This window comes from Salvelinus fontinalis, chromosome 2 (genome assembly GCF_029448725.1).
Source record: "Salvelinus fontinalis isolate EN_2023a chromosome 2, ASM2944872v1, whole genome shotgun sequence".
In the NCBI taxonomy this organism is placed as follows: domain Eukaryota; kingdom Metazoa; phylum Chordata; class Actinopteri; order Salmoniformes; family Salmonidae; genus Salvelinus; species Salvelinus fontinalis.
The window spans coordinates 85,111,939-85,131,861 of NC_074666.1; the positions used below are offsets into that span (position 1 = coordinate 85,111,939).

General features: G+C 43.4%; 2 protein-coding genes across 5 annotated transcripts; both read left to right on the forward strand.

Annotated features, from left to right (window-relative positions):
- Positions 1-6,684: 6,684 nt before the first annotated feature.
- Positions 6,685-8,575, forward strand: LOC129829827 (uncharacterized). 3 transcript variants are annotated; one of them, XM_055891766.1, is made up of 3 exons: positions 6,685-6,947; positions 7,247-7,384; positions 7,900-8,575. In XM_055891766.1, exons 1-3 carry the CDS (start codon positions 6,778-6,780, stop codon positions 8,330-8,332), a joined length of 741 nt encoding a protein of 246 aa, XP_055747741.1. In that variant the 5' UTR covers positions 6,685-6,777; the 3' UTR covers positions 8,333-8,575. The 3 variants fall into 3 exon arrangements, with proteins under 3 accessions (XP_055747741.1, XP_055747749.1, XP_055747759.1); XM_055891774.1 differs by having other exon boundaries at positions 7,271-7,384; XM_055891784.1 differs by having other exon boundaries at positions 6,860-6,947; positions 7,208-7,384.
- Positions 8,576-8,639: 64 nt separating this feature from the next.
- Positions 8,640-12,132, forward strand: LOC129829834 (DELTA-stichotoxin-Hcr4a-like). 2 transcript variants are annotated; one of them, XM_055891799.1, is made up of 3 exons: positions 8,640-9,284; positions 10,976-11,112; positions 11,205-12,132. In XM_055891799.1, exons 2-3 carry the CDS (start codon positions 11,009-11,011, stop codon positions 11,650-11,652), a joined length of 552 nt encoding a protein of 183 aa, XP_055747774.1. In that variant the 5' UTR covers positions 8,640-9,284; positions 10,976-11,008; the 3' UTR covers positions 11,653-12,132. The 2 variants fall into 2 exon arrangements, with proteins under 2 accessions (XP_055747774.1, XP_055747783.1); XM_055891808.1 differs by lacking the exon at positions 8,640-9,284 and having other exon boundaries at positions 9,335-11,112.
- Positions 12,133-19,923: the final 7,791 nt, after the last annotated feature.

Consider the following 19,923-nt stretch of genomic DNA (forward strand, 5'->3'; position numbering starts at 1 on the left):
AATAATCTTTAAACCAGGCGTTTATTCGCACTCTCACTCCAAGTGTACCACCGTGGATGCTTTTAATCGCTCTGTAATTTGAGATGGGGGATGCACTGGCATGCTCTGTCAAGTTAAAGCCTCCCTATCTTTAGTCCTCCTCTTCTCGAGCCTCTTGAAAACACACGCAGGTCTGCAAACACACACACACACACACACACACACAGAATAAATGAGATTAATGTCAAGGACTTTTCCCCGCTGCTGAGAATTCTAACATTTGTTAGAGGAGAATTACAAACACACAAGCAGCCATGCACCTGCACTGTTCAGGGTTATTTTCTCCCCCTCCTCCCCCCTAGTCCTTTTATTGTCCCTTTTCAAAGTGGCACCAAGTGTAATCCCCCTTAATGGACGTTTAATATTTATACTTATAGCATAACCGCTTAAACATTCATTTACGGGGCCATATTTGGTTGTTCGCGGGCCCTGACAGCCTATTCATCAAAAAGGTAACGTGCAGAACCTTGCTTCCCCCTGCGGCAATCAATCAGCACGCTCCTCCCTCCTCTCTCTCCTCTCCCCGCTCCTACCGCCGTCACCAGAGATAGGTCTCAGGCCAAAATGAATCAAACGCCGAAGTCGACATAATCCCCCTCTCCTCCCGCCTCCCCCTCCACCCATTACCCCACGTTTGAGAACCTTTACCTTTTACAGACTATTCCGATGGCTTGAAAGGATTCATCAAAATAGTTAATTCACAGAGACCTATGCATTTATATGACTTCTGCACAGCCATAATATGATATGTAAAATGGTGAATTTGCATACAATCATTGGATCACAATCCTTGTTGGTTAGACAATTTAGCATTTCTTCTATACTGGAATGAAACTGTTGGCGCTAAGTTAAGGTTCTCAGGCAAAACAAAAGACACGTTATTTTTAAACTCTTGTTTCACATGACCTACATGTTCACTCATTACATGGTTCTCCAATAGAACATGTTCCCGCAAATGAATACTTAGGCATTTGGATTGATATGGATTTGACGTTTCAAAAACATATAGATGAGCCAGATAAGAAGCTAAGATTTAAAGTTGGCTTTTTCTACAGAAACAGATTGTGCCTTTCTCTGAGCAGTAGGAAGCAGATTATTCAGTCAACCTTTTCATCCGTTCTTGATTATGTGATGTTATTTATCAAAGGGCAGCTGCTAATAGTCTTAAACCTTTGGATTCTCACCACCAAAGTGCCCTTCGTTTTCTTACAGGTGACAGTTGTGATACTCATCACTGCATCCTGTATCAAAAGGTTGTCTGGACTTCGTTAAAGACCCGTAGATCTCTATAATACTCCCTTTGTGTGGGCCCTACATCATATACTTCCATTTTATCTAACTCTGCTGTTGAAGTATAGACACTTGAGTTGCCTAACCCATTCACAGGATTGGGAACCTCAACTCTTGAGGTTCCGAGGGTATTTTAGTTTTAATGCACCGTATTGCTTGAACAAAATTCCAAATACATTTAATCTTGATGTTCTGGTGCCTTTCTGGCAATTTAAAGTATTGACTGTAGACTTATTTGTCGAGGAATGTAACTGTTCTTCTGGGTGATGTTTCATTTGTGCTTCCCATGAATGTGTTTTTGTATTTTAATATATGTATGTATATATACAGTACCAGTCAAAAGTTTGGACACACCTACTCATTCAAGGGTTTTTCTTTATTTTGATTATTTTCTACATTTTAGACTTCAAAACTATGAAATAACAGATATGGAATCCTGTAGTAACCAAAAATGTGTTAAACAAATCAAAATATATTTTATATTTGAGATACTCAAAGTAGCCACCCTTTGCCTTGGTGACAGCTTTGCATACTCTTGGCATTCTCTCAACCAGCGTCACCTGTAATGCTTTTCCAATAGTCTTGAAGGAGTTCCCAACTCATCCCAACTCATCCTAAACCATTTCAATTTGGTTGAGGTCGGGTGATTGTGGAGGCCAGGTCATCTGGTGCAGCACTCCATCACTCTCCTTCTTGGTTAGATAGCCCGTACATAGCCTGGAGGTGTGTTGGATCATTGTCCTGTTGAAAAACAAATGATAGTCCCACTAAGCGCAAAACCGTGCTTCTACACCTGCATTGCTTGCTGTTTGGGCTTTTAGGCTGGGTTTCTGTACAGCACTTCGAGATATTAGCTGATGTACGAAGGGCTATATAAAATAAACTTGATTTGATTTGATTTGAAAACAGATGGGATGGCGTATCGCTACAGAATGCTGTGGTAGCCATGCTGGTTAAGTGTGCCTTGAATTCTAAATAAATCACTGACTGTGTCACCATCAAAGCACCCCCACACCATCACACCTCCTCCTCCATGCTTCACGGTGGGAACCACACATGCGGGGATCATCCGTTCACCTACTCTGCGTCTCACAAAGACACAGTGGTTGGAACCAAAATGTTCAAATTTGGACTAAGACCAGGACAGATGATAGAAAAAGGAAACACCGGACAAACTAGTCTGACATTCCAGATATACTATAGATGGATGTCTGCTAGTATCAGTCTTGGATATGGTGCATCAGGGATGGGGCAACATACAAGTTTGGCATAGACAGTCTGGAAGCAAGCAGTAGTCAGAGTGCCTCAGTCACTCTATCTGTTTCCCTCTTTCTCTCTCTTTGTTCTTTATTTCATTCGTATTATTATCTATCCTGATGCCTGGTTGCTTTACCCTGCCTAATAGTGTATACTCAAATACCTCAAATACCTCAAATACCTCGTACCCCTGCACATTGTTCTGGTACTTCCTGCACATACCTCTATTCTTGTGTACTTTATTTGATTCCTTTTCTGTCACTATTTTATTTTTCAACTCTGGATCGTTGGGAACGGCTCATAAGCATTTCTCCGTAAAGTCTACACCAGTTGTATTCAGCGCATGTGACAAATAAAATGTGATTTGATCTCTCTCTCTCTCTCCTTCTCTCTCTCACTGTCTTTCTCTCTCTCTCAAACTCAATCTATATTTTATTCCCTACATGTGCAATGTGTAGAACATTCCATAGCAATTTGCCATCAACCAAGCATCAAAGATTGATATACAGTAGGTGTGTTAGGTCAATAAAAAAATGGTTCTATATACGGAACAATGATATTTCAGAAACTTTGAGCTCTATGCATGAGTAATAATAGTTTAATATGCAGTTCTTCAGTCACGGATAAACCCCAGTGACAAAGATAAAAGACAATCAAGGTATAAACTATAACAATTACTGTGACCGACTATTGGATTTTCACTGCATCTTGTCGAATGTTTATTGTGTCTTCAGCTCTTATCCGGTTGTGGTTTTTAGTTTTGGGGTGTGTAAGTTTAAAGAGGACTTTGAATGTAAATAGCATGACTAATACGATTAGGTTAAGATTTTTTGTATTAACATATCCCACTTACACAAACACAATTACCAAGATGCATTTAACATTGTGACTCTAGTCCTTATGGCTGAAGGTTGCTGTGTGTCCTGTGTTCACAGCAGCGGAGGCAGCTGAGTGGAGGACGGATAATTATAATGGCTGGAATGGAGCAAATGGAATGGCATTAAACACATGGAAACCATGTGTTTGATGTATTTGATAACATTCCACTAATTCCGCTTCAGCCTTTACCACGAGCCCGTCCTCCCCAATTAAGGTGCCACCAACCTCCTGTGATTCACAGTTATTGTTATTGACCATAACATGAAATTCAGAGGACATTTTCACAGTACTCTATAAAATCTGTGCATGAATAAATGTTAACTTCTGATATTGAAAGTTCAAACTACAACACAGAAGCAGCAGTGCATTTCTGAAAGCATTGCGACCTTTGTAAAGCAAGTTCTATTTGTCCATAAGGCTGACCATTCAAACTGTAAGTGCATGTTTGGCGCCATCTGGTGAAGTCTGAAATCTGGCAGCACTATTACAGCAGTCAGCAACGGTCCAATTACACCAGCACATCTCACAGCATTTAGTGTGTCCCAAATGGCACTTTATTCCATTTACAGTGCCCTACTTTTGACCAGGGCCCATAGGGATCACTATATCCACTATAATTGAGAATTTCAATAAGCATTTTTCTACGGCTGGCCATGCTTTCCACCTGGCTACCCCTACCCTGGTCAACAGCCCTGCACCCCCCCACAGCAACTTTCCCAAGCATCCCCCATTTCTCTTTCACCCAAATCCAGATAGTTAATGTTCTGAAAGAGCTGCAAAATCTGGACCTCTACAAATCAGCCGGGCTAGACAATCTGGACCCTCTCTTTTTATAATTATCCACCGAAATTGTTGCAACCCCTATTGCTAGCCTGTTCAACTTTTCTTTCGTATCGTCTGAGATCCCCAAAGATTGGAAAGTTGCTGCGGTCATCCCCCTCTTCAAAGGAGGAGACACTAGACCCAAACTGCTACAGACCTATATCTATCCTACCCTGCCTTTCTAAGGTCTTCTAAAGCCAAGTTAACAAACAGATCACTGACCAATTCGTATCCCACCGTACCTTTTCTGCAATGCAATCTGGTTTCCCAGCTGGTCATGGGTGCACCTCAGCCACGCACAAGGTCCTAAACAATATCATAACCGCCATCAATAAGAGACAATACTGTGCAGCTGTATTCATCGACCTGGCCAAGGCTTTCGACTCTGTCAATCACCACATTCTTATTGGCAGACTCAACAGCCTTGGTTTTTCAAATGACTGCCTGTTCACCAACTACTTCTCCGATAGAGTTCAGTATGTCAAATCGGAAGGCCTGTTGTCCGGACCTCTGGCAGTCTCTATGGGGGTGCCACAGGGTTCAATCCTCGGGACAACTCTTTTCTCTGTATACATCAATGATGTCGCTCTTGCTCCTGGTGATTCTCTGATCCACCTCTACGCAGACGACACCATTCTGTATACTTCTGGCCCTTCTTTGGACACTGGGTTAACTAACCTACAGACGAGCTTCAATGCCGTACAACTCTCCTTCAATGGCCTCCAACTGCTCTTAAATGCAAGTAAAACTAAATGTATGCTCTTCAACCGATCCCTGCCCACACCTGCCCGCCCATCCAGCATCACTACTTTGTACGGTTCTGACGTAGAATATGTGGACAACTACAAATACCTAGGTGTCTGGTTAGACTGTAAACTCTCCTTCCAGACTCACATTAAGCATCTCCAATCCAAAATTAAATCTAGAATCGGCTTCCTATTTTGCAACAAAGCATCCTTTACTCATGCTGCCAAACATACCCTAGTAAAACTGACTATACTACCGATCCTTGACTTTGGCTATGTCATTTACAAAATTTCCTCCAACACTCTAGTCAGCAAATTGGATGCAGTCTATCACAGTGCCATCCGTTTTGTCACCAAAGCCCCATATACTACCCACCACTGCGACCTGTATGCTCTCGTTGGCTGGCCCTCGCTTCATATTTGTTGCCAAACCCACTGGCTCCAGGCGATCTCTAAGTCTTTGCTAGGTAAAGCGTCGTCTTATCTCAGCTCACTGGTCATCATAGCAGCACCCACCCTTAGCACGCGCTCCAGCAGGTATATTTCACTGGTCACCCCCAAAGCCAATTCCTCCTTCGGCCGTCCTTCCTTCCAGTTCTCTTCTGCCAATGACTGGAACAAACTGCAAAAATCACTGAAGCTGGAGACTCATATCTCCCTCACTAACTTTAAGCATCATCTGTCAGAGCAGCTCACAGATCACTGCACCTGTACATAGCCCATCTGTAAATAGCCCATCCAACTACCTCATCCCCATACTGTTATTTATTTTATTTATTTTGCTCCTTTGCGCCCCAGTATCTCTACTTGCACACTCATCTTCTGCACATCTATCACTCCAGTGTTTAATTGCTATATTGTAATTATCTCGCCACTATGGCCTATTTATTGCCTTACCTACCTCATCCTACCTCATTTGCACACACTGTATATAGACTTTTTCTATTGTATTATTGACTGTATGTTTGTTTATTCCATGTGTAACCCTGTGTTGTTGTTTGTGTCGCACTGCTTTGCTTTATCTTGGCCAGGTCGCAGTTGTAAATGTGAACTTGTTCTCAACTACCCGGTTAAATAAAGGTGAAATCATTTTTTTTTTAACTATATAGGGAATAGGCTGCCATTTGGGATGCAACCGTAGACAATTACATGGGTTTCCAAAGCACACATTTGTAGCACATTTGTGGCGTCCAGTATCCACTGGGTTTCTCAATTGATGCTGAGTAATTATTGCCCCGCTCAGTTTTTACATTAAAAGAAGGGTATGTTTATTTTTCTATTGACAAGTGTGACTGAGGGAGAGGTTTGTGAAGCTGGGGTGTGTCAAAGGCTGTGTCGCAATGCGTTGCTGTGATAGGGTGGTACCTGGCTGTGAGGAATCTGTTACATGTCGGTACATGCACATGCACAGATGCAGAACCCACATCTTTCACAGACCTGCAGTGATACCAGCAACAATGTTTCATTTCTTCTCCCTCATCATGTCAGAGCACAAGACACAGTACTACGGAATGTCCTATGAGTATTGTAGCGCTGGCTGTATGGATAGCATTTGTTACAACAGTCTCATTAGCACAAATCCCTTACTTTTTTATCTAAAATATCTTCTCCCATAGTATTTGATGTAATAGAACTGGCAGCAGCCAGCATAACACCAATAAATACAGGAAAAGTCAAAACTATTACATTGGTATGCAGTATTTCCGGTTTTTCGTTCTTTTCCCGGCTGCTCTCGTTCAAAAGTATGCCTCATTTTCTGTGTTCCGTGCCACACCTGTGTTTGTGCACTAACACGCAAAAGTGTAATCGGAGTAGGCGTGACTTCAGCCAATTCCACCTCTCCTCCACCAGTCTGGGGAAACACAAATCTACTCTACTCTGCCTGACACAACTGGAGTTTTCTGAACTTAGAAGGTGAATATCCTTACATTGTCTTCATCATAATTCACATCTTCTGCCTGCTACAATATTTAGCAAGTGATGCATTGGGATCAGAACGGTTCGTTTGCTACCTTGCCTAAACTTTTAGAGACACGCCTGCAAACCGTTCTGACGTTCGAGTTTGAAGGGAAGTTTAAAGAGATTTTTAATTCATGTTATTTTGATTGTGTTGGCAAAGCTACTCTCATGAGAGAAATATTATGTCTTCAGCTGTCATTATCTTTACACTCCAGACGTACTCTCTTTCCACACATCTAAATACCACGAGACAGCTTTTTCCCCTCTAACTCGCTCAGACCAGCCAAGATGCCAGAGAACGCAGAGGCCGTTTCAGCCACTCTAACCACCAACAGGAACTGTACTATAGAGCTCACCAATGTCACCACCGGTTACTGTCTCATCAACCCCAAGTATGTTGGTATTCAATACTCTAATCTCCTTACATTACATACAGTATACCACTATGGAAATGAAATTACTTAACCAAATAACAAACCAGCTGACCATCCCCAGATTGTTATTTGTCTGTTACTTTTCGGTGGAATTTCTCAGAGTAAATATATTTTATGGCAGGCTTCTCTTGGATGGGTGGTTTTCATGTGTAACGTGGCTTTGAGTACATCCACCTATCCATCACGAAGTGACACAATGTGGCTCATTGCACACTGCACGCTGGCTCACTCTGTGTTGCTTACGAATCCATAGCAGCACTCACACTCCATCCATCAGCACAGAGTGGCTGGATAGGAAGAAAAGAAGAGTGAAATGACTAAAAGTAGAGGGACAGTGATCCTAAAAGTTAAAAAGTATATTTTCACACAACTTTAAGTCCAGTTGTAAGGTTTTGCATTTTATCAGCAACATGAATGTTCAGATAATGAACTAGAACTTTAATGACACCCCATTCCCATTTCTACCCCCCCAGGGTGTATATGTCCAGTGGTTACTGCTACCACCCACCCCAGCCCACCGTCCGCACCCCCAAGACAGAGGTGTGCTCCTTCACCAAGGATGATGACACAGCCACGGGCGCCGTGGGGGTCCTGACCTACGACCTTTTCCACATGCAGAGCCGCGTGTGCTCAGAACGCATGGCCATCATGTTCTCCGTGCCCTACGACTACAACTTCTACAAGAACTGGCTAGGGGTGGGCGTCTTCGACGTGGCACGCGCCTGCGACAAGCAACTGTACAACCACATGTACAAGGAGAAGGACTTTAGCAAGTTTGTCCGATCAGAGGCCAATGGGTCAGGGGTGGAGTACAAGGCCCAACACGTAGACCTGAGGGCCACCATGTCCAATATTGGGAAGTCCATCATTAAGGTGGAGCTCTATGATAAAATGGGGCAAAAATAAGGGTAGACAAGCTGGTAGCTGAGCCATTTTTCCAACTCACAGCAGGGAACAAGTTTATATTCATACATAATCATGTACTAAATATAATAATGAACGAATCAACCAACTTAAGTGGTTAATGTTATCCAATTAATAAATCTTTATCAACTGGAAGATATTACTGTCTAATTGTTCACAATATTTGATTCGGTGTCTTTTTCTGCACCTGTACATGTTTGTTTTAATAAAACGTTTAACAATGAATTGGTGTAAGATGTTTTAGTGATAACCTTTAACATGTACTTACACACCCGATCTATTGAACACTTTCATGTATCATTAATATTTACCATTAAGAATAAATGGTTATACATTGAATTCAATTTCCTAGAAATGTCAGTTTTCATTGAATCACGAAGAAACTTTATACTAGCCATAATACAATAATCCAATGTGATTCAGTGACTATTGGCTCAGAATTGATCATTATCCTGTCAGGATTTATATGGTTATTGGTCTCTTGCCTTGTCCATCGTCCTGTAGAACTGCACCATATAAGAGATGACCGTAGCTTCAGGGGTGCATGTATTACTTGTTCAGCTTTTTCAGTGCCTCTGTTGCACAATGCCATTGTAACGCATCACTCAATTCCTCCAAGTCAGTCAAGCATCCAGTCACACATAATCTATCATGAGAAACGGAGTATACTGCAGAGTGACTGCTCCCTGCTTACATAATGGGCCTTTATCCCCCAGAAACCATCTATTGTTCTGGTCTGCCAGCTCCAACCCAGATTAGGGTGTGGTACGGACTCGTTCCCACCGAGCGAGACAACATAATGTTGTTGGGGGGGGGGGGGGTGTTCTGAGAGTGTTTGACAGAGTAGTGAAACTGTTTCCTGGATTGAAAAAAAAGCTCCTTTCAGGTGCAAACTTTAGAGCTGAGAGAACACGCTGAGAGAAGTTTTTTACAGGTAAGATATTACTAATTTTATTTTTACTGGTAAGATATTACTCATTTTATTTTTACTGGTAAGATATTACTCATTTTACTTTTACAGGTAAGATAATACAAATTTTACTTTTACAGGTAAGATATTACTAATTTTACTTTTACAGATAAGATATTACTCCTATAACTTTTACAGGTAAGATATTACTCCTATTACTTTTACAAGTAAGATATTACTCCTATAACTTTTACAGGTAAGATATTACTCCTATAACTTTTACAGGTAAGATATTACTCCTATTACTTTTACAGGTAAGATATTACTCCTATTACTTTTACAGGTAAGATTTTACTCCTATTACTTTTACAAGTAAGATATTACTCCTATATCTTTTACAGGTAAGATATTACTCCTATTACTTTTACAGGTAAGATATTACTCCTATAACTTTTACAGGTAAGGTATTACTCCTATTACTTTTACAGGTAAGATATTACTCCTATAACTTTTACAGGTAAGATATTACTCCTATTACTTTTACAGGTAAGATATTATTCCTATTACTTTTACAAGTAAGATATTACTCCTATATCTTTTACAGGTAAGATATTACTCCTATTACTTTTACAGGTAAGATATTACTCCTATAACTTTTACAGGTAAGATATTACTCCTATTACTTTTACAGGTAAGATATTACTCCTATTACTTTTACAGGTAAGATTTTACTCCTATTACTTTTACAAGTAAGATATTACTCCTATAACTTTTACAGGTAAGACATTACTCCTATTACTTTTACAGGTAAAATATTACTAATTTTACTTTTACAGATAAGATATTACTCCTATTACTTTTACAAGTAAGATATTACTCCTATAACTTTTACAGGTAAGATATTACTCCTATTACTTTTACAGGTAAGATATTACTCCTTTTCATGACCACTATGAGTATTACTGGAATAAGTAGAACTAGAGGTTAAATAGGAATTGTAAGATTGACAGTATTCCACCTACATTTGATCCCTTCCCATGAACATTTTTAACACAAATCGTATTTCCATTTGGTTCTCCCCAGGAACCATTGATATGATGACAATTTAGAGATTCATTACTGGGCATATGTGAATCTATTAGTACAGTTTACATGAGACATCTGTTTAATTTGTGTCCGTTTTCCCTGCAAATGAAAGTGGAATGGATTTTCTCTAGGTTTCCCCTCTCTGAACTGCTTATTGCACCGTTACTTAGTAATGTAATTAAAGAGCCAGCTTTCCTAATGAGCCGAGCAGAGTGAGCAGCCATCTTGTTATTGTTGAGAACTGCTTTGAAATATTCCTTATTACACACAAGTTCTCAGGCTTTTCTTACATCTCCCATTCTAAACTGGCTGTTTAAAACCTGTGCGTGTCGTGTGTCATCAGGCAAACGGCCAACAGAGGAGAAGAAATTGCTTTTGAAATTTGAAAAGTTCTCTACTGTATTTGATTCTGGGGAAAACCTCTTGACACTGAGCAGGGCATGTTGTACCGAAGAGTGAAGGTTTTCAGAGGGACACTTACAGTAACTGTATTCTACAGTACGTTTTTGGATGGAATTGGATCCGATATGAATACAGATCCTCTCGGCATTCCAGGGGGTCAACCACACATGTATGTCTGCATAGCAGCCTAACTGAAAGGCTTAACCCTGCTAATCTCTGTATTATAGAACTAAAGAGGTACATATCAGAACCACTCCAAAATGGCAGAGTCAGCCGAGGCCGTGGTAGCTAACCTGAGCAGCAGGAGGAATGTCACAATTGAGATCACCAATCTCACAAACAACTACTGTCTCATCAACCCAAAGTGAGTACACACTTTACCAAACTATTGTTATTGTCACACTGTACATTCAAGGAAATTATGAAAGCGTAACGTTGTGCGTGTGTCCTCACTAGGGTATTCCTGGAGAGTGGGGATACCTACCACCCTCCCCAGCCCACAGTGCGCCCCCTAAAGACCGAAGTCTGCACATTCAGCAAATCAAGCGCCAAGGCAACGGGCAGCTATGGCGTTCTGACCTATGACCTCTTTGAGAAGTCCCGGAACGACTACATCGAGACGGTGGCCCTCATGTTCGGTGTGCCCTGGGACTACAACATCTACAAAAACTGGTTCGCTGTGGGCATCTTCAACAAGGGCCGAGCCTGTGATGCGTCACTGTATAAAGAGATGTACAACGAAAAGACCCAGAAAGGCTTCATAAGAGAAGAAGCCAATGGCTCAGGGATCAGCTATGAAGGGAACTACCTGGACATCAAGGTCACCATGTCCCCCATGGGCAGGGCCATCATGAAGGTGGAGGTATGGGACAAGCTGTTCACTCCCAGCCAGCAGGCCCACTAAGGGGAACCTCCAGCCTCCACCCTCTCCACCAGCACTACAGTATACCTCTGCTGTGTTGTACCTCTGTAACCAATCCACCCACCAATAGATATTACTATTCTGCCGTACTGCTACTGTTTGTGTGTTTTGTTGCTGACATGTCTGAATTTCACGACATTACCTTCCAGTAAATCTGCTTAAGATCACAGTTTAGTTTGTTTATGAATTCAGGCAGAAGTGATATCTGCTCTTTTCTGTAGAAGTCACTGTTCATCTCTCAGTAGCATCCTCTTTCAACTGGCATCTTCTCTAGAAATGTAAATCAAACAATGACTCACCAGAGGACGAGGGTGCATAGCTTACTTAACAACACATGGCCAGGAGCTGTCTCTGTCTGTATCTACTTATGGCAATAATAGTCTTTGGAATAAATGTTGTTGTTTTGCTAAAGCTATTTGTGTATGATGAGTTTCTCTCTATTGATTGAGCCTGGAAATATTATGTAACACTGCCCCTGAAGGAAAATTATTCTGGCCTTTAATGGATAGCTAATACTGATATAAAGTCTTCAACTTCTGAATAACATTATGCATTGCATACCATGCAGGTTATGTGCAGTGGTGGAAGAAGTATCAAATTGTCATACTTGAGTAAAAGTAAAGATACCTTAATAGAAAATGACTCAAGTAAAAGTGAAAGTCACCCAGTAAAATACTACTTGAGTAAAAGTATTAAAGTGTTCGGTTTTAAATATACTTAAGTAGCAAAAGTACATGGAATTGCAAAAATATACGTAAGAATCAAAAGTAAAAGTATAAATAATTTCAAATTCCTTATTTTAAGCAAACCAGATGGCACAATGTTCTTTTTTATTTATTGACGGACAGCCAGGGGCACACTCCAACACTCAGACATAATTTACAAACAAAGCATTTGTGTTTAGTGAGTCCGCCAGATCAGAGGCAGTAGGGATGACCATGGATGTTCTCTTGATAAGTGTGTGAATTGGACCATTTGTGACCCGGTTCAGGAAACTAGGCGTATGTCACAAGTCACGACTTCACAGGAGAACTTTTTTTAAATCAAAATGCGTTTTTTGTCAGAAATGCCTTCTTGAACATGTGAACTTTTATGTGCCTTAATAACAAACTTGTACGCCGTCTGTAAATACAAATACAATTGTTAAATTACGAGCCTTGTTGGTTAAGCCACAGAAATGTTTCCCTGTCTAAATGTAACGAGTACTTTTTGGTATCAGGTAAAATGTATGGAGTAAAAAGTACATTATTTTCTTTAAAAATGTAGTGAAGTAAAAGTAAAAGTTGCCAAAAATATAAATAGTAAAGTAAAGTACAGATACCCCCAAAAACGACATAAGTAGTATTTTAAATCATTTTTTACTTTACACCACTGGTTATGTGCCGTATGTAAGGCCATATTACATTTTTCATCAAATCATTTTATCACATATTTTTTTTATACTTCAAGGGGTCTTAAAATTCTGTATCAAATAGGCAATTATCCTTGGTGTGACCTTCTTAAAACAATTCCATATACTGTAGCTTAGTAGGATCCCCCCTGCCCCCGGCTTAAACAGGGCTTAGTCTGTAGAGGGTACCTGTGATCAGCTAAACTATAGTGTATCTGTAGCAAGATGTGTCAATAGCCATGCCTGGCACACCCTATTCCACCACAATATGTTTTCCTAAAATGTTTCAAGGCATAATGCACAGTTTGCATTATAGTAACCCTTGATAAGCACAACCATGTCAATATTAAACCTCTATTGAAAGCAAATGTAGCATTTCAAAGGCTCTTCGGAGGAACAGTAGGCCTGCCGACTGCTTCGAGGGCCTGACGGAAGAGATGACAGCCAGTGAATAGGAAGTCTCTCCCCCCTAACAGCTACCATTCACTAAATACCAAAACAGAGAAGAAACCATTATCACTTCTACTTACAGTCTAATTCTAATTCTCTAGCCCTATAGGCTGAGCCATGGGTATTTCTTGAAATGCTACCAGACTATCAACAATACTGCACCAGTCCCACAATGGGAGTGACTTACACACATGGAGTACACACTTATTATGCTAATAGCACTGCTACGATTGGAGGGATGCAATCATTAACCTTGTGAAAATGAGGGTACTGCTAGGAGAGAACGCTGCAGAAGCTCTTCAATCACATCCCAGCCAGATGTTATTGTGTTTCTAAAAGCAAATCCACTTACAATTCCAACTCTGCAATTCTAACTCTGTTTCCCCCCGCGCGGTAGATTCATTCTGCTTTAGCTGTGTTAACTGGTTACCGCCACAAAGAGGCCCTGATCAAAGGTTTCTCTTCCCGCTGTAGCATTTACATAATATAGAAGCATAAACTAGCTCTATTTAGGCTCAATCTCAGAAGCGTTGTTGAGTGGTGCATTGAAACAGCGACAGGCACAGCCGCCTGTAACAGATGGGGCCACTCGGCAGCGCTAAGCAGAGCTTTTTGTCTGTTACATCTTTGAAAGAGGATAAACTCCCTCACTCCTTTCACATTCTCCCTCTTTCAATCTCCCACATGTATTCACTCATACACCTGCATATACTTACGCATGCTTTCATGTATTGTGTTGTATGTGATTGTGTTTTGTGTGGGTGCGTGCGTGCGTGCGTGCGTGCGTGTGTGCATAGACTCATACAATAGTAAGCTTGGCATGTAGTATATTTCCTCAAAAACAGCCAAAGCACAACAACCTACACATAAGCCAGTATCACAGCAGTCGTTTGGTAGTCAGCTTAAGTCCCTGCTGATTTCCTGTACTTTTACTCTTTGATTTGAAGAGAAGCAGTTGATTAGAGCTGAACATTCTCCTGTGTCTGGTGTTAAACATAATACTGGCAAGATAACAATGCACCTTCATCTGCTAAAACATTCCGTGGTCTGAACTAAAGTTACCAATTTATTGTGTTATCCCAGTGCTCTGCATTACTGTGAAGTGCTGAGAGCCATCTTTATCTGCTTTCAAAGACTGCCACCTAGAGGCTGTCCAAGGTAAGGACTCACACTGCTCTACTGTACAACAGAACGTTAGGGAGCATTTATATAACTAATACTGGGCACAATATATAGAGGCACATCTAACTTGATAGTTAGCTGCCATTGAACAAAAACGAAGAGAAAAGAGGAGGAGAAAGTTTTGAAAAATCCCAAATGTCAGCACAATGAACCAAAATCTCATGATAACAGATTTCAAAGGACACAATATCCTCAAGACAGCCTTCATCAGAGAGGAGGAGGACTGATGTCGTACTGAGAGTCAAGGGGTTAGAGTTGAGAGGTCAGCTCACCCAATGTCTCCTCCCTTCAGCAGCCTGCGGTCTTGATGTCCAGCCGGGCCTGGTACTCCTGGGAGCTGCGCTCTGTGTCTGCCCTGATCTGGGTCAGCGGCTCTCCAGACCTGTCACTGACGCCTGTAGGCTGATCATCATAGCTCCGTAGCAAGCTTCCATCTCCGCAAGGTTCCCCTCCATAGAGGCTTCTACAAGTGCCGGGCCACAGACACACAGTGAGAACTGAGCTGAACTCTGATTCTTCATTCCTTTTTGGTTAAGTCTGACTTGAACACTTTTTTTCTGGAGGTCATTTTGCATTTTATTTTCTAAATAGATGTATGTTCAATCCCTACAGCAGACAAGTGAGGGGCAAGAGTTGTGCTGTCTTTAGCTGAAGTGATCCTTGGCACTGTAAAAATCGTTTGTGGCTTGTTTTGAAACTCTTTAGGCCTATTTGTTCTGAGTAACATGATGCATGTTGTAATAGCAAATCATAGGGTCCATACTGAGAGTCTTATAATGTGGTAGGTAAATGAGAAACTAAAGTGCTTCTATCCAAGATGTTCTAAGTCTTCCGTGCTGGGTGTGCCACCTTACTATGGAACTCTACATCGGTTGGGTTTGGAATGCCACTTTACTGCAGCCCCAGTTCCAGGTCTCTGGCGGTGGAATGGCCGCTCTTCAGCTCTACACTGGTGGTCTGCAGGACCTCAGTACTGGAGCTCTCCAGCTCTACACTGGTGGTCTGCAGGACCTCAGTACTGGAGCTCTTCAGCTCTACACTGGTGGTCTGCAGGACCTCAGTACTGGAGCTCTTCAGCTCTACACTGGTGGTCTGCAGGACCTCGGTACTGGAGCTCTTCAGCTCTACACTGGTGGTCTGCGGGACCTCGGTACTGGAGCTCTTCAGCTCTACACTGGGGGCCTACAGGACCTCGGTACTGGAGCTCTTCAGCTCTACACTGGGGGTCTACAGGACCTCGGTACTGGAGCTCTTCACCTCTACACTGGGGGCCTACAGGACCTCGGTACTGGAGCTCTTCAGCTCTACACTGGTGGTCTGCAGGACCTCGGTACTGGAGCTCTTCAGCTCTACACTGGTGGTCTGCAGGACATCAGTACTGGAGCTCTTCAGCTCTACACTGGTGGTCTGCAGGACCTCGGTACTGGAGCTCTTCAGCTCTACACTGGTGGTCTGCAGGACCTCGGTACTGGAGCTCTTCAGCTCTACACTGGTGGTCTGCGGGACCTCGGTACTGGAGCTCTTCAGCTCTACACTGGGGGCCTACAGGACCTCGGTACTGGAGCTCTTCAGCTCTACACTGGTGGTCTGCAGGACCTCGGTACTGGAGCTCTTCAGCTCTACACTGGGGGCCTACAGGACCTCAGTACTGGAGCTCTTCAGCTCTACACTGGTGGTCTGCAGGACCTCAGTACTGGAGCTCTTCAGCTCTACACTGGTGGTCTGCAGGACCTCAGTACTGGAGCTCTCCAGCTCTACACTGGTGGTCTGCAGGACCTCGGTACTGGAGCTCTCCAGCTCTACACTGGTGGTCTGTAGGACCTCGGTACTGGAGCTCTTCAGCTCTACACTGGTGGTCTGCAGGACCTCGGTACTGGAGCTCTTCAGCTCTACACTGGTGGTCTGCAGGACCTCGGTACTGGAGCTCTTCAGCTCTACACTGGGGGTCTGCAGGACCTCGGTACTGGAGCTCTTCAGCTCTACACTGGTGGTCTGCAGGACCTCGGTACTGGAGCTCTTCAGCTCTACACTGGTGGTCTGCAGGACCTCGGTACTGGAGCTCTTCAGCTCTACACTGGTGGTCTGCAGGACCTCGGTACTGGAGCTCTTCAGCTCTACACTGGTGGTCTGCAGGACCTCGGTACTGGAGCTCTTCAGCTCTACACTGGTGGTCTGCAGGACCTCGGTACTGGAGCTCTTCAGCTCTACACTGGTGGTCTGCAGGACCTCGGTACTGGAGCTCTCCAGCTCTACACTGGTGGTCTGCAGGACCTCGGTACTGGAGCTCTTCAGCTCTACACTGGTGGTCTGCAGGACCTCGGTACTGGAGCTCTTCAGCTCTACACTGGTGGTCTGCAGGACCTCGGTACTGGAGCTCTTCAGCTCTACACTGGGGGTCTACAGGACCTCGGTACTGGAGCTCTTCAGCTCTACACTGGTGGTCTGCAGGACCTCGGTACTGGAGCTCTTCAGCTCTACACTGGTGGTCTGCAGGACCTCAGTACTGGAGCTCTTCAGCTCTACACTGGTGGTCTGCAGGACCTCGGTACTGGAGCTCTTCAGCTCTACACTGGTGGTCTGCAGGACCTCGGTACTGGAGCTCTTCAGCTCTACACTGGTGGTCTGCAGGACCTCGGTACTGGAGCTCTTCAGCTCTACACTGGTGGTCTGCAGGACCTCGGTACTGGAGCTCTTCAGCTCTACACTGGTGGTCTGCAGGACCTCGGTACTGGAGCTCTTCAGCTCTACACTGGGGGCCTACAGGACCTCGGTACTGGAGCTCTTCAGCTCTACACTGGTGGTCTGCAGGACCTCAGTACTGGAGCTCTTCAGCTCTACACTGGTTGTCTGCAGGACCTCAGTACTGGAGCTCACCTCCTGCTGCACCACTTCAGCCTGAGGGAACCAACACACACAGGTCAAAATCATTAACTCATGAATAAACATTTCATCAATATAAGACATATATAAAATATGTGATATGAAAACATAATAATAAAAATGATCAATACTGTTATTTCTTGAATAAAAATAATAATCTTGAAATGTTATGTATTCAGGTCCCTGTAGTCATACACTATGGGGGCGTCCCAAATGCACCCTATTCCCTACATAGTGCACTACATTTTACCAGAGCTCTATGGGCCCTGGTCAAAAGTAGTGCACCCTACAGGAAAAGGGTCCCCTTGCCTTGTTCTTGAACCAGGCCCCGGTTTCTCTATGGGTCTTTGACACCAAGCCCTGGTACTGCGCTCTGATCTCAGTGATGACAGTGGTCAAGTCCTGGGCTGGGGCCGCGTCCACCTCCACCTGCACTTGACCACTCATCGGGGCACAGAACCACATGGTCTTCTAGGAAACAACAACAACATCAACAACAACATTACAGTAGTATCAGCATAGGAATTGGCAAGACAGCACAGGCAGATCTGGGACCAGGCTACCCTACAGTACTAAGAGATCTACCTTCGTATGGTTCTTCTTGAGGTAAACCACCTCCTCCTTCAGGTCCTCCAGCTGCATCTCCAGGTCGCTCCTGACCAGGGACATCTCCCCCAGCATCCTCTTCAGCCCCCGATGTCAGCTTCCACAGACTTGCGCAGGCCAAACTCACTCTCAAACCTTCTGGTTGACACTTAGTTTGGACTCCAGTTGATCAAATTATAATATAAATATATCTATGATATCTGACATTTCAGCAATTGTAATGCTATGGAATAATGTTGTTTAATTAATTCCTGAAATATTCAGATCAATCTTGAGTAAAAAGGGTAACTAATTGCTAATAGCTTATATGTCAGACTCACTGGATTCTGAAGCCAGTTTGGTGTTATCCACCGGTAGGGCCAATTCAGCCACCACAGTGCTGGTTGCCAAGAACTTCACACAGAGAAAAGTATCAGGTTTCAGGTTATATTATCTCACGCCACTGGAGATACCTTTCAATTTCATCATTAAATAGTTTGGCATGACGCCAATGTTATTTTGCATATGTCACAATATGTAATGAATGCATTAGTGCTCAGCAAATGCAGAAAGTAATTGCAGATACTCTAGTTAACCCTGTGCATTGTAAAAGTCTTGGCTGGCGGCTGCTGTAACCTGGGAGTTTAATGAATAAAGGCGACCAGCACTCACAAATTATATTAATGCCATGTACAGTAATACAACAAAGTCAATCAGTATTTGTGAGTTTTCTCCACCTTAATTCATGCATGTTTTGGCCATCATAGTAAACCTACAAGGAACATACCTTGGGGTGGAACTCGTCGATGGGTGCTGATGTCCCTGGTGTCGACCTTGACGTGGCTGAGCCCCCGCTCCCTGAACTGCGGCTCCGGCTTGGTGTTGGCCTCGTCCAGGGTGGCAACCCTGTCCTGGTACGTGCCCAGGCGCTCCTCTGTCTCCTCCAGCCCCACCATCCATGGAGAAGCCACAGAAGATCATCCCTCCACCACCTCAAGAGCCAAAGCTCCCACCCATGGAGCTGAATCGGCCCCCACCAGCAGAGGAGGAGGCTGTAGTGGAGGAGATGCCAATCCCCTTACCCCTGGTCCCTGTGTACACACTTCCAGACCTTCCGGAAATCATGGACATGCCCATATCAGCATGAGGAGTTGAAGTTCCCCATGGAGGCTGCTGAGCATAGCCCGACTCCAATGAGAAGCTGCTACCGCGAATGGAGACTGTGGCCATGATGACTTCAGAGAGCGCTAGAAGCATGGTCTCTGGTGGGAGATGCACTGCAAGCGGGGTGCAGTTGTGGTCTCTCTGTGAAACACTGTTATTAATGGGCATGTGGAATGTGCTGACTGGAGTCTGCCTTGAGCCATCTCTGTATTTTCATGTTCACGATCACAGAGTCTCTCTCTCTCTCTCTCTCACACACACACACACACACACACACACACACACACACACACACACACACACACACACACACACACACACACACACACACACACACACACACACACACACACACACACACACGCACACGCACACGCACACACACACACACACACACACACACACACACACACACACTCTCTCTCTCTCTCTCTCTCTATCAGACATACACTCTGACCCTGCTGGGAGTATCTTTGTTTTTCCAGAGTCCATGTTAAAGGGCTATGAAATAAAAACATATCTGTTTCCCTTTGGTTGCTATGTGTTCTGCTAACTTGTCATATTTGGGATGAGTAACATCTCTCTCTCTCTCTCTGCCTTTC